The sequence below is a fragment of the Oryza glaberrima genome, chromosome 2 (genome assembly GCF_000147395.1).
Source record: "Oryza glaberrima chromosome 2, OglaRS2, whole genome shotgun sequence".
NCBI classification, from domain to species: domain Eukaryota; kingdom Viridiplantae; phylum Streptophyta; class Magnoliopsida; order Poales; family Poaceae; genus Oryza; species Oryza glaberrima.
This window is the reverse complement of record NC_068327.1, coordinates 11,926,812-11,941,378: the sequence shown is the minus strand read 5'-3', so window position 1 is coordinate 11,941,378 and position 14,567 is coordinate 11,926,812. Positions and strand designations below refer to the sequence as shown.

The following is a 14,567-nucleotide window of genomic DNA, read 5'->3' as shown; positions in this document are numbered from 1 at the left end:
TTCTTTTTCACATATACAAACATGTATATCACGCTACTCTATCATAAGTGGACTCCGTATCATGTGGAAAAATTGTATTCTATTCGGACTTCATATCACATTGGAGCATCGCACGGAAAACTTATATTATAACTATATTGCGTAATATCTACATTAGTGAAAAGGGGATCCCAAGATTCCACTAGGATGAGCCACGTCATCAAATAAATATGAACCGTTGGATGCACGATATGAATGAAGAGAACCGTTGGATAAAAAAAAAGAAAAAAATAAGTTAAAAAAAGAAGCAAATAGTGTCATGAGATTTTCTAGACCCTTCAAGCACATCCCATAAAATGTGAGGTAACAAAGATATAAGAATGAAAAAATATCTTCAAAATTATCCTTATAAAATAATCATAGTATTCAATAGTAATTATACTGTATTAACAATAACAACTATCCGTGAAAATATGAATACCTGCATAACTTAATACTATTGATTACTTCACTACAACTTAAAATTAAAAAAAACATGTGACATAGATGACATAATAAATTTTTCAAAGTTGATTTAAATCATATGATTATAAGATTTATGATAAAAAACCGTATAGATACTTCTCAACTAGTGATGACAGAATTGCAATGCGTAAGAAATGTGGCTATTTACATTATTACTAAAATTGACGTATTTAGATATTGTAGGAGATAATGGTCGAGGTAATATATGATAAATTATTTATTGTTACGATGATATTCTTAATGGCAAATCAAGATATATAAATCCATTAATGTTATAGCTACACTTCTTTAAAAAAATAGGTTAAAAACATATTTATTATTAATTGTTATTAAACATTTATGTCCATTAACATAAAGAATATATAAATATATTTAATAGATGGAGAGGTCATATTCGTGTGAACACACAACTTAAGATGCTAGTGTTTGTGATTGTAACTTTATAGAAAAAATTCCTACCATACAGTCAAGCAGATGTGAAATTGAGCGTATTAATTTATTATAATCCCAATATCAAATATTCAGAGAAATAATTCATGTACAACACGTCGACGCCTAAGTTGAACCTACGCAACTACACGTGCATGCGTCCATCCAGATGCATTCAGAGAAGACCCGTGGCCGCAGCAGTGTCTTGGCATCATCATAATTAAACAAATGCATACATCGATCGATCGATCGCTAGTGCCATCTCGCCGCAATTAAGCAACCAACTGGCACTTAAACCATAAAGTTGCGCGAGAAGCTGAATTGGATGGGGATAAACATGGAATGATATGATCCGGGCGGTAGCCGTAGTAGAGCGGTTTCCGGCCGTGGGCTGGCCTGGCCGTGCACTCAAAGCAACAAAAGCAAAGGAGGCTATCTGCTAGCTGCACCCAAAACCTGCCTGCTGCTGCCAGCACCAACGAAAGGCGGCAGCAGCTAATGCCAATATGCCATTGCCAGCTATGGTGCTCCTACTATCATTCTGTCCCAACCGCCGGCCAAGCTACCTCATATATCCACTGGTTGTACTGTTGTGCTGTGCTGTGCTGTGTTAGTCAGCGAAAAATGCAGAATGCATCAGAAAAGTGAACAGAGAAGAGAGAGGAAATTTATATCCTGATATGCATGTATCAACTTTACCCAGCATATGCAGTACATACAATTAATTGTTGGGTTTTGGAATGAGTTTATGCATGCATATATAGGCATATGAGGAGCATATGGGTTTTTGTTCTAGCTATAGGTTACGTTTCGGATTTTGTACTTGTGTACTTATAAAAATATTGGAAAAATGTATTTATGTAAGTCTTTTTTATATTAGCACTATATAAAAAATGGGGAGATTAATTAACTCTTAATGAGTAAATTTAAAAAAACTACAGATACATTGATCAAACTATCACAAAACTACAAATTTAAGAATATGTTTCACAAAACTACAGAATATCAAATTTATTATGGAACTACAGATTTAAGGTATTATATCACAAAACTATATATTTAACAACTATTTTATCACAAAACTACACATTTAAAAACTATTTTGTCACAAAACTACAAATTTTATAACTTTAAATAAATAATAGTACTATGATCTAAACTCTAGAATATGTAGTTTTTTGATAAATTCATCACTAAATCTGTAGTTTTGTGATATGGTGCATTAAAGCTGTAGTTCCGTGAAAAGTTTGACGCTAAATCTATAGTTTTGTGATACACATTCTTAAATCTGTAGTTTTGTGATAATTTGATCCAAGTATCTGTAGTTTCGTAAAATTTACTCTTAATTTAAGTTATTGATTTTCCGTCCGATAAGATCGTAAATTTGATTGATTCCTTAAATTTGTTTAATATGGTGTCATATAGACCTTTTTCTAAGGATTTGGGATCCTTAAGCTAACCCAACTTGGCTTGCAAGCTTGGGAATTAATGTCTTGTTCGTCATGCTTAATCGTAGGAAAAAAATAGTTATAAGTAATTATTAACCTTGATATAGAGTAGTGGATTTGAATTCATCTTCATTATTAACAACAAAACAATACCATCACAGATCTCCCCTCTTGTTTACAATACCTAAGGGCAATGTGCAATCACCCTCATGAAGAAGGACAAAAAACTAAAATGACTATTTTGTCTAGTTTTTTCATGGTTGTTGAAGAGGTATTGTGGATGTCCCACTTGGTGTTATTAATTTGCTTTACCTCTGAGTATCTTAATAATAAGAGAAATTCTAGGATTTGCCATTAACAAACACTAGCTCTATAAATATGTCATTATCCAAGTGTTTTTCTTCTCTTTTTGCAATTGCCGCCATTTAACCATTAGTTCACCTCCATTAGCCCCTACTAAATGAACATTTTGCCCCTAAAAATGTAACATGTACTAAGCAAGCCAAGATTCAATTAGTTTCTTTTTCATTAACATTGAAATAATAGTAGATTTAGTTGATTTATTTGCGGCCGGCTGTAAAATAGCAGTAGATGTTGCAAATCTCTTTAATGTATTTTTTGGCATTATGAAAAAAAAAACCAAAGAGCTAGTGGAGGTTAACGGATGGCAATAGCAAAAGGGGAAGAAAACCATTTAGGGTGTGTTTGGGAGGAGTTGGAAACTTCTCCCCACATAGAAAACGCGGTAACTCATTATCATATAATTAATTAAATATTAGCTGAAAAATCTTAAAAAGTGAATTAATATAATTTTTTTAAAGTAACTTTCCTATATTTTCTTTTAAAAAAAATCACACTATTTAATTAATAGTATTTAACAGCTTAGGAAGCGTGTGCGTGCAAAACGAGGCTAAACGGTGCGTTTATTGTAAAAAGGTTCGATAAGAAAGCTAAAATCATACTAATCCCTTTTTCAAGTTTTTTTTCTAATATTAATTAATCATACAGACATACACTAATAAACCACCCTGTTTTAGATGTGCGGGGGAGAAGTTCCCAGCCTTCTCTTCCAAATGCACCCTTAGGCATATTATAGGCCTTGTGTTTATCGATGATAAATCATGTATCATAGAATTGAACGCTTGCCAATAATAAATCATAGAATTTCTCTAACAATATTAAGGTGCCAAAATAGAAAAAAAACTATAAATTCGCGTGTTAACTTGTGGTACCTTTTCGAGTATTAAAAACCCTCATTCATCCTGTAAGAGGGTTCGAGGGTTGCCTTGTGTTTTTTTTTCTTAATAAAAGAAGCTTCATTCATCATAAACCATATGTATTTTAACCCAATTCTCTTGGGGGTTATCACTACATGGTTTATGGTTTAGTTAAGACGCAACCCCCAACCCCTATTGCTTATAAACTAATGATCACTTGTGCCATATCAAAACATTATTACGCGCGTCATTTGAAGGCCGATTTGGTGGGGACCATCTAGCGGTGTGAAGCAAGCATGCACAAAACCCCCCATCATCATCATCATCTGCTTCATCCGCCTGCACTGCCGCTCATTCCAAAGATTACACATGAGCTCTGATTGATAGTGAGCTGAGACACCACAGCACTAATCACTAACCATCCCAACAGAATGCCCACTAAGTCCAATCTGTCTTCCTTTTATCCCCAGCATCCTTTGAGTAATTGTCAAGGCCGTTTCAGACAACCGGGTACAAGGTAGCAGTAGCAGTTAGTACATATATATATTGCCCATTCCTCTTGCCCACCCATCCATCAGGACCATCACTACCACCAGTTCACCACCAAACCCAACCAAGAACAAGTTTTCAGGGGCAAATTAAGAAGAGCTTGTTGACGATATGAGCACGGCGAGGTTCATCAAGTGCGTCACCGTCGGCGACGGCGCCGTCGGCAAGACATGCATGCTCATCTCCTACACCAGCAACACTTTCCCCACGGTGAGCTGAGCTCCATGGTGTTCTTGTTCTTGGCTTCTGCTGAATCTTGAGGCTTTTCTCATGGTTGGTTCTTTCTCCTTTTGGGGTTAGGATTATGTGCCGACGGTTTTCGACAACTTCAGCGCCAACGTGGTCGTCGACGGCAACACGGTGAACCTTGGGCTCTGGGATACTGCTGGTATGTGTTGGATTTCAGGAAAAAAAAGTTGCACATTTGTCTGCATGCTTCAATGTTCTGTTTTTTATTTTTGTTTAGTAGTATAACTGATTTAGAAGAGAAGTCCAATTTTATAGATTTTATCATGGCATGCTATTTTTTTTGGATTTTCATTGCCCCTGCACTTGATGCTAGTTTTCTTGTAATGACACATAGTACATGTCCATAGTATATTCAGATTTTCCCTCTGCGAATACTACTTTAGATTCTGTAGTTATCAGCATATCATACAAAAAACCAGGTGATCTAATTAATGAAAAAACTGTATCAGTTTCAATTGTTTTTTTTTAAATAGCAAAACAAATATACAACCTTCTCCGCGTTGAGGAAATCGAATCTGTATTTTCTGACAACTAATTGTTGGCCTTTACAGGACAAGAGGATTACAATAGGCTGAGGCCTCTCAGCTACAGAGGAGCTGATGTCTTTTTACTAGCATTTTCCCTCATCAGCAAAGCGAGCTATGAGAATATTCACAAGAAGGTTACACATTACTCAACTACAAAACTACTCTTTGATTTTCTCCCTAATACTTTCTCCTAATTTTGACAAATCATTTCCCCCCATGTTGAGCAGTGGATACCAGAGCTGAGGCATTATGCTCCTAATGTGCCAATCGTATTAGTTGGAACCAAGCTTGGTAAGATGACCTGGCATTTTTTACAAACAGAAGAAAAAACATTGGCAACAAAATCTGATAAGAACCGAATACTTGCAGACTTGCGTGAGGACAAGCAGTTCTTCCTGGACCACCCTGGTCTAGCACCTATTTCCACTGCACAGGTCAGTTCAACTTAAAAACATAACAATTCGCAACGCAAAAGCGATACGTGATCGAAATCCACAAGTATCATATACTCCACCCAATATGAGAGGCATATGCTCAAGTTTTTCTACGTTTCAGTTCATGTGCACAACACAATAATCACCTTTTGCAATCTTGCACATTAAGATCAGAATTTGGTATGACAGCAACTGAGCCCTTCCTGCTGCTGTACATGAACAGGGGGAGGAGCTGAAGAGGATGATAGGTGCTGCGGCGTACATCGAATGCAGCTCCAAGACGCAGCAGGTATGAAGAACATGGACGAGTTGGTATAACAGTACTGTACCATTCATGGATTTAGTTTGTTAGTTCAGAGATATTGCTACCTGACATTGTTCATCCACACAGCATTATATATAGTATGGACCAAGCTGGTGCTACTTTTAGGTAGTCCAAAGCCGGTTAGATAATATAGAAGCAACGGGAACCAAGTACATACTTATTATATATCTGAAACTGTCCTCATAATTTGCTATAGTATAAGTGTAAGCCTTGTATGTGTTTTGGGGTGAGTGGGGGACTTTTCAGCTCCCCTTCTCGTGTTTTTTTTTTCTCTCTTAATGAAATGATACGCAGATCTCATGCGTATTCAAGAAAAAAAAATTGTATCGGTTTTAATGGTGATTGATATCTTGATGAACAGAATGTGAAATCAGTATTCGACTCGGCGATCAAAGTTGTACTTTGCCCGCCAAAGCCGAAGAAGAAGAACACCAGGAAGCAGAGGAGTTGCTGGATCCTATGAGTGATAAACAGCAAGATTGGCGTATTCCGCAGGAAACCTGTATTATTTTTACAGTGTGTGTTGTGTTATGTTTGTGTGTTGCAGATTAGATGCAGTTTGGGTTACAAAATTTGCTGGGTCTGAAATATTCAGCTCAGTGCTTCTTGAGTACTACCTCTGATGATTCTTACAAAAGTGTTCTTTGGTTGGTTCAGATATATATATTATGATTATTATTTACTCTGTAGCTACTACCTTTTACTTTTTTGTCTTTCCAGTACAATTAGTTGTTGAGAGTCCTTGATACCTTTCTTAATCAAATTGGACTTTTGCAATCTGTATTGCTTGTCTCATCAATGTCGTATACAAAGGCATCCTTTTGCATCTTTTTTGGATTATGAAATGCTTTTTTTCTTGAAGGCCCATAGGCCATGGGGTATTCTATTGTGATGGTTGCAAGCTATGGGAGCTAATGGCCTAACTAATATGTTGATTCCTATCAGAAAAGCAACTAATTAAGATAGCTAAAAGATAAGCAATTGTTGCAACCAAATTATGTGAGTGCCAACCAAACATGCAACAGCAGCCTTTTAGGTGGGTTTAGGTTTTAGTTGGTGCAAGGTTATCAATAGTGCAGAAGGCCATAGCAGCCTGTATTTATCTGGACTTCGATTTCTCATGGCAATTCTTAATCATATTGGTATTTGACACCCTATTATTTTTCTGAATATTTTGCGAAAGCAGCTACCTATGTAGGGAAGGCATAATTTACCTTGTAATACACTGATATGAACATGATCGAGTTACAAACCAGAAGTACTTTGGCAGCAATCTGCTTCCCATGTTGACAAGTTCATGGCATACAGTTATCTTATGATGCAAGTTGACAACTCGCAAGAATTGCCAGACAACATACACATAGCACAATTCTGCTTTGCACTTGCCAGATGTTCCCTTCTTGGAACTGCTCTCCAACGCTTTCGAGTTAAAATAGCCTCAAATACGACAAGTTGTTCGAAACCTCAAGCTATGGGCCCATTCCCATGGTGATTGGCAGGAAAAACACAAGCTACAAGATGTGTGCTTCAAAAATCTGCACATCCATGTGCAATATCACAAGCAATGCAGGACAGTAATCGATTAACTTGGTTGTGATGCTGCCATTGAAGTCTTGCCTTTGTCCTAGTTAATCAAACTCATGAGGCCTTTGTTTGGTCTGGAGCACTGCTGCTTCTGAAAAGAACTCCAGAGAGACCTCGAGAATTAGCTTGGCGCTCTATCTCGCCAAGTTTCTGCTTCACAATCTCTATCTCCCGAGCCAACTGATCCTCCTTTTGCCTCAACGCCTACAAAATAAATGTTTTTTTTTCAAACTCATAAAATGATAGAAATAATCGACAAAAAATAGCAACACAAGTCAATAACATCACCAACAGCAAGACTGAAGATATACGGTCACATAATGGCAAAGCACATTAACAACTGGAGTCAAAGGCCAGATGATTTATGAATACATGCTACTGCAATGCATTGTCTAACCAGAGCCACTCATGCACATTGAAGATAATGTTGACATCAAATGTTCTCTGGTCAACACCTATTGATAGTGAGTTTTTGTTGCAGAGACTTCAGTTTCATATGGTACATATAGGAATTTCATTTCCACTTGGGATTTATGGGATTCCATAGCAATACATTACTCTTGGATTTGATTCTGTTTCATTCATCTCTGGTTTTCACAAAGCCACAACCTAAGGCATATTTCCAGTGTTTCAGACTGCTATCTGTTCTCTTGTCCTTTTCAGAGAGAAGAGTACTACCTCTTCTGCATACACCAAACAGATCTGTCTGGTAACTGTCACTTGCTTGGACAGGAAAAAGACAATCCACAAAGCTGGTCCATATTGAATGATATAAAGCATAACAATGAAAATAAACAGCAAAGAACAAGTCAACGACGTGATATTGCTGAAACATCAAATTCTAGACTATTTATGCAAAATGTAAATTGGTCAAAAAATATGCAATGCAACAAAAACTATAAATGGCCAATTTTAGAGGAAAAAAAAGAACAGTTGGCCTGCTGCCATATTATTGCTCACAGATCTGATACCTATTGAATGTTCAGAAAAGGCCATGATAACACTACAATAGCCCTGGTTTAGAATTAAGGTGTAGTGCCTGATACTAACTGCAGGCAAAGTCTGTAGCACTCTGTATGGTTGCAGCTTGCTATGGCCTTTTACAACCCATTAGGGCTACTGTACCGCAAGGTGTGTAGCATAGCTTTGGTATAAATGTATTTTTGGTTTTCATAGCAACAGTTTGGTGAAAATGCAGTACAGGTTTACATATGATTATTTGTTGCAAATAGTTGCTATCCTCCATAATTGAATCATTACTACAAGACTTCAGACAAGACAGTCTACTTACATTTGACTGATTTATAACTTCAGACAATAAAGGTAAGCACTTTGTGTCTCTTATATCGCTGTCATCCAATATTAGAGCACTTCGCCGCTACAGTCCTTCTACACATTATTTAGAATGTAATAACTCCTATACTGGAGTGTACTCCAAGAATACAACTGTATCCAAGATATAGCCCAAGCATTGCCTTGTTTGTTATCACTTGCAAGACTTCACTGAAATATTAGAGCTATCCTGACGATTCTCAGCAATGTAAACAATAGCTATTCATCCCCAATTATTCCCAGGCCATTGAACTGATTAATTTTTTTAGTAACATTTGGTAGAATAATCCTAAGATTGAATAGCTGCATCAGACAATTTTTTGTTTGGATATACCAATGAGCTATGTGATTTTTTTGGGGGGGCTCCTATTTATAGATTATAGATACATAAATGAATATAGTCACTGAAATGAAATATGTGGACGTTAACAAAAAGAAAACCATTACCCTGCGAAGACACAACTCATCTCAAGTTACAAAACTATTTACATTCCAGAGCTTATACCTCAACTTCGTTTCTACGAGCCTCCTCTTTTCGGGCCTCGGACCTTGCGCTTCTTTGCACCTCAAAGATTACAGCAGCCCCAGCAACCTACTACACAAGGGTTGCTGAAGTTTAGTGAATGGCAAAAATAAAACAACAGCAAACTATATAGAAGGCATGCAGGAAGGCAACATTTGTCATAATTTGACATGGGATCATAGGTGATGGTTAACCAATAAAATCAGCAAACTTTACAAAAAAGACATGCATTGAAATAACATGTGGCTAGATTTTCTAAATGTTCTTATGCATTCTTTATTTCTACAAAAAAACAGACTTGTCTCGAGGATATTTCCAGTTTTTTATAAATGGAAATCACATAAAAGTACGGTTTGCCTGACACTAAGATAATCATCACCTGAAAATTAAAGAATTTAAGCAAAAATCGAAAGCCGAAATTACAACAGCAAAGAATAAGATGAAAACATGATTGTGAATACCGAGAAAACAAAGAGCTCCCCAATAAGATCAGCAGCAGCTTGAACAGCTTTCTCCTCGTTCAAAGGCCGAATCTCAACCTTAGTTGAATGGCCATATATTCTTCTCTGGATATTTGTGGAGACCCGATGATTTGTCTACAAAACCAGTTCGTGGCCAAAATGTTATTTGAAGTAGTTAAAGAAAGAAGTAACAGCTGAGGTATTGTGAGCAGAATTGTTCGATCACTAGCATATTTACTAAAAGTGCACTTTTCAGATTCAGACTTCTCATTAATAAGTACAGTTACCCTTCTCATTTGGAAGCAATGCATAGTTTTCTGATAACGAATCCCATTCTGCGTATCTCAATCAACAAAGTCAAGAAATGGCCGCAAGAAAATGTACAAGCTAGCCAAAATAACCTGATATTGCGGAGCAGCTCAAAAACAAGAACAAGTATATCACAAAGAATTCAGCAATCAAAGAACATTCACCCTAGCCAAAGATTTGACACACAACGGCGAAACCCTTCATTCCTCGGAGGGTAGTAAAACTGCGCTACGCGATCACAAGGCCGGGGAAACCCCAAACCCTCGGCGGCCAAAATCCTCTCCACATCCTATTCTGCATTTCTACCGCTAAATTTTCACAAGGCCTGACGATTTCCAAGCGCACAACGAAGAACAAAATGGGGGGAAGGGGAGACGAGAGGAGGGGGAGATGGGCGGGGGCCCGCGTCACCTGGGCGAGGTTGATGATGAGCTGGCGGAACTGAGGGTGGCGGCTGGCCTCCGTCTTGAGGCGGATGGCTATCGGCTTCGACATCGTCTTCAGCGCCAGCGTCCCCAGCTTCGCCAGCGGAAGGATCATCCTCCCCCTCCCTCCCTCCCCCGGCGGCGTCGACGAGGAGCTCGTGTACCGGACGGATGGATCCTCCTTTTCCCGCTCCGCTTCCCGTCACGCGGCCGCGGAGGAGCTTGGGAGATGAGGCGGCGGCGGCGGCGGCGGAGGTCTTGGCGAGTTCACGGCGAGACGATGCCGGCGTTGAGATCGGAAGTAGGGGATATTAGGAAATTTCCAGCACGAGCTTCACTACTGGAGAAGGCCTTTTTTTTCATTTTTTTCTTTTTTCACTTCACACCCTCCGGTTTGACAGAATTCTCATCAACTCCAAAACCATCTGACTACTTCCCGATAAACCTAAAACTGTACATGAAAACATGACCCATCATTATTCACCAGCAATAATTACTCTCTCCAGTTTCATAATTTTTAATGTTTTGAATAATCGCACGGTCTTCGAAAGATATACTATATTTGATTATGTTTTTCTATTATAATATATGTAATCAATTAATTATTTTTGTTTTTATTATAGTACTTTATAATATAATATTGATTTACTGTCTTTAAACTAAATAGTTTTAAAGTTATACAACTTTGACCTCAACATTTTTAAAAACATCAAGAATTATGGAACCGGAGGGATGCTTATTAAAACTCATGTAGTAACATCATTTACAATTTGTTGAATTCTACAAATTTTCATTCAACATATTCAATTACCACCCTCACATCATTTCCATAATATTTCAACATATCTATAATTTTATAATACTTAATATATACTCATCCATATAATACGCATCAAAGCACGGGGTACCATTTAATTTGTTTCTTGATTAGTACTAATAAACCTTGACTTTTTAGTATTTTTTCCTATCTTTTATTTCTTGCAATGCAAATATTGGCAAACGTCCTAATAGTTCATCTATAACGTCCTATAGAGTCTATTAAATTTATTTATCTCTAAATATGGATTTTTCAAACCACCTTTAATTGTTGTTAATAACTAATAACCTTTGTACTCCTAGTTCGATTGTTGACAAAAAAAAATATATGTATTTAAAGATTACTTAATAATTCCTGCTGCAAAGCATGGAGAATCTAATAGTATCTTATATAAACAATATGCCTTGAGCCATATCATCTTTTTTGAGTTTAATCTCTACCATCCTTCAGGTCGTGAGTTACATTTCTTTCATTTATTGATGGTCATTACTCCTATGTGTTGAAAGTGTATAAGATTGATTGAGCGAGAGGGATTGAGCGAGAGAGAATTGCACACAAGAATGTAGGGAATGAATGAGCAGGATCCTTTATTGATCAATGCGGTACAAAATATAGATGGGGAAGGGGTGGCAACCGGAGACGCGATGGTTGGGAACCATCGCGTCCGTTGCCAAGGAGCGGCTAGGGAAGACGCGGTTGCCTTCGGTTACGATCCATCCTTTTATATGGATGAGATCACCCTGTTGTTTCATAACACTCCCCCTTGAGCTTTGATCATTGCTCTTTCATTGTTCCAGATATCTGTAAAGATAATCTTAGAAATAATTATAGTTAAATACATCACGTAAAACTCCTCGAAAACCCAGTGGGAAAAATAAGGAGAGAACCGTGATATATATTATTGACTATTTTAGATCTATGAGTAAAGCTTATAGTATGATCCAAAATAGTATAATGTCTACAGTTATCATTTAGTAAAAACCCCAGTGAGGAAAAGCCAAATGATAAGACATATAAGCTTATGTTGATATTACCTCGTTAAAAACTTTGGATGAGAAAACCTAAAGGGTAAAACTCATACAAAGGAAAAAGAGTATAATATGACGAAAATAGGTTATTTGCCAAAGGAAGATACTCCCCCTGAATCCTGCAAATTTTTAAGTCGTCTCATACCAATTCCTTCGACACATTTAAAGAATGTGGAGTATGGCAGAGATTTTGGGAATAAATCAGCAAGATTATCACATGACTTAGTTTGCAAGATGTTTATCTCTCCATGTTGCTAAAGCTCATGAGGATAAAATAATTTAGGAGCAATATGCTTAGTGATGTTGCTCTTAATATAACCAGTTTCCATATGAACAACACAAGCGGCATTATCTTCATAGATAATGGTAGGTGATTCCAATGAACCAATACCACAAGATGTTAATATGTGGTTAACCATTCTGCGAAGCCATACACATTCACGTGATACCTCATATAATGCAATTATTTCAGAATGATTTGTGGAAGTGGCTACTAGAGTCTGTTTAGAAGACTTCCATGAAATAGCAGTTCCACCTTGTAAAAATACGAATCCTGTTTGTGATCTGGCGTTGTGGGGATCAGATAGATAGCCAGCATCAGTATACCCAATTAAAGTCGAATCCTAGTTCTTTTTAAAGAAAAGTCCAAGATCTCTTGTGCCATTAAGATATCGAAAGACATTCTTAACTCCAGTCCAATGGCATTTGGTAGGAGCAGCGCTGTATATTGCTAATAGATTTACCGAGAAAGCAATATCTGGTCTCGTACTATTTGCAAGATACATGAGTGCGCCAATAGCACTAAGATATGGAAAATCAGGTCCAAGCACATCCTCACCATCTTCCTTTGGTCTAAATGGATCTTTCTCCACGTCTAGAGATCGAACCACCATAGAGGTTTTGGAAGGATATGACTTGTCCATATTAAATTTTTCCAAAATTTTCTGGGTATATGCACTTTGGTGCACAAGGATTCCAGAAGGTAAATGCTCAAGTTGTAGACCTAAGCAAAATTTGGTTTGACCCAAATCCTTCATCTCAAATTCTGTCTTTAAATGATGACGTGCTTCATTAATATCTTGTGTATTGCCAATGATGTTGAGATCATCGACATATACCGAGATAATACAAAATCCTGTGGGGGACTTTTTGATGAAGACGCACGGGCAATCATCATTTTTAGTGTATCCCTTTAGTGAAAGGAATTCACTTAATTGGTTGTACCACATCCTGCCCGATTGTTTTAAGCCATAAAATGACTTCTGCAACTTAACACAATACATGTTACGATTTACCTTCTGATTCGGGATGTCGATTCCATCAGGAACCTTCATGTAAATATCAGAATCAAGTGACCCATAAAGATATGCTGTCACTACGTCCATCAACTGCATAAATAGACGATTTTGTATTGCCAATGATATTAAATATCGGAAAGTTATATCACTCATAACTGGAGAGTAAGTTTCGTTGAAATCAACGCCAGATTTTTGCGTAAAACCTTGTGCTACAAGCCTTGCTTTATATCTCACCACCTCGTTGTTTTTATTCCGTTTCCGGACGAAAACCCATTTGTATCCCACAGGAAAGATACTACGAGGAGTAGGCATTACAGCCGAGAATACATCTCTTTTGTAAAGCGAGGTGAATTATGCGTCAATTGCGTCCTTCCATTTGTTCCAGTCAAAGCGCTTTTGGAACTCTTTTATAGACCTAGGTTCTGGATCAACTTGGAGGCAATCAGCAATTTGTTCAGAAAAATTAATGTCGACAATTGTAGCTCTTCTATCAAAAGATTCTCTAGTTTCAGAGTAGTTGATGGCAATTTCATCAACCCCTATAGAATCATCGTGATCTCCCGAAACAATGTGTCTATGGTCTTCCGAATTCCTAGTCTTAGCATTGTGCACCACCGAGCTAGGTTGCAGACTATCACAATCTACTTGATATATAGTATCAATTTGGTGTGTACCAACTAAAGGTTGGTTTGCATTTACCGTCTTTCTTTGCTTATTAGCAATTGTTTCTCGCTGATTGGCCATACTTCTTCCTCTCTTTTTAGTGAGTGGAAGTTGAGTGGTTTTATTTGGTACCTCCACTCTTTCTGGCGCATTCTGAGCGGGAATGAAAGATTTAGTCACAACTTTATAATTGGTAAATGCATCTGGCAGATTATTTGCAAGTCTTTGCAAATGTATAATTTTCTGAACTTGAAGTTCAGTTTCAGTAGTACGTGGGTCTGAGGCTAGAATACCCTGGGCATCCCAATCAATTTTCTGGCATTCTTTCTGGTACTTGAAGTCTCCCCCTAATGCCAGGAAATGTTCATCATCAAAGATAGAGTCAGCAAACCGGGCAGTAAATAGATCACATGTTAAGGGTTCTAAATACTTTATGATCGATGGA

The 14,567-nt window shown here is 37.4% G+C and overlaps 2 protein-coding genes across 2 annotated transcripts; one reads left to right on the top strand and one right to left on the bottom strand.

Moving 5' to 3' along the window:
• The first annotated feature begins 3,981 nt into the window (after nucleotides 1–3,981).
• Nucleotides 3,982–6,362, top strand: LOC127763240 (rac-like GTP-binding protein 7). Its single transcript, XM_052287884.1, has 7 exons — nucleotides 3,982–4,357; nucleotides 4,448–4,535; nucleotides 4,948–5,057; nucleotides 5,151–5,214; nucleotides 5,293–5,357; nucleotides 5,581–5,646; nucleotides 6,044–6,362. The coding sequence occupies exons 1-7, from the start codon at nucleotides 4,259–4,261 to the stop codon at nucleotides 6,143–6,145; spliced, it is 594 nt and encodes a 197-aa protein (XP_052143844.1). The 5' UTR covers nucleotides 3,982–4,258; the 3' UTR covers nucleotides 6,146–6,362.
• Nucleotides 6,363–6,881: 519 nt separating this feature from the next.
• LOC127763242 (OPA3-like protein) lies at nucleotides 6,882–10,630 on the bottom strand. Its single transcript, XM_052287885.1, has 4 exons — nucleotides 10,303–10,630; nucleotides 9,583–9,717; nucleotides 9,104–9,190; nucleotides 6,882–7,470 (listed from the first exon to the last, which is right to left on the bottom strand). Exons 1-4 carry the CDS (start codon nucleotides 10,429–10,431, stop codon nucleotides 7,321–7,323), a joined length of 501 nt encoding a protein of 166 aa, XP_052143845.1. The 5' UTR covers nucleotides 10,432–10,630; the 3' UTR covers nucleotides 6,882–7,320.
• Between the last annotated feature and the right edge of the window lie 3,937 nt (nucleotides 10,631–14,567).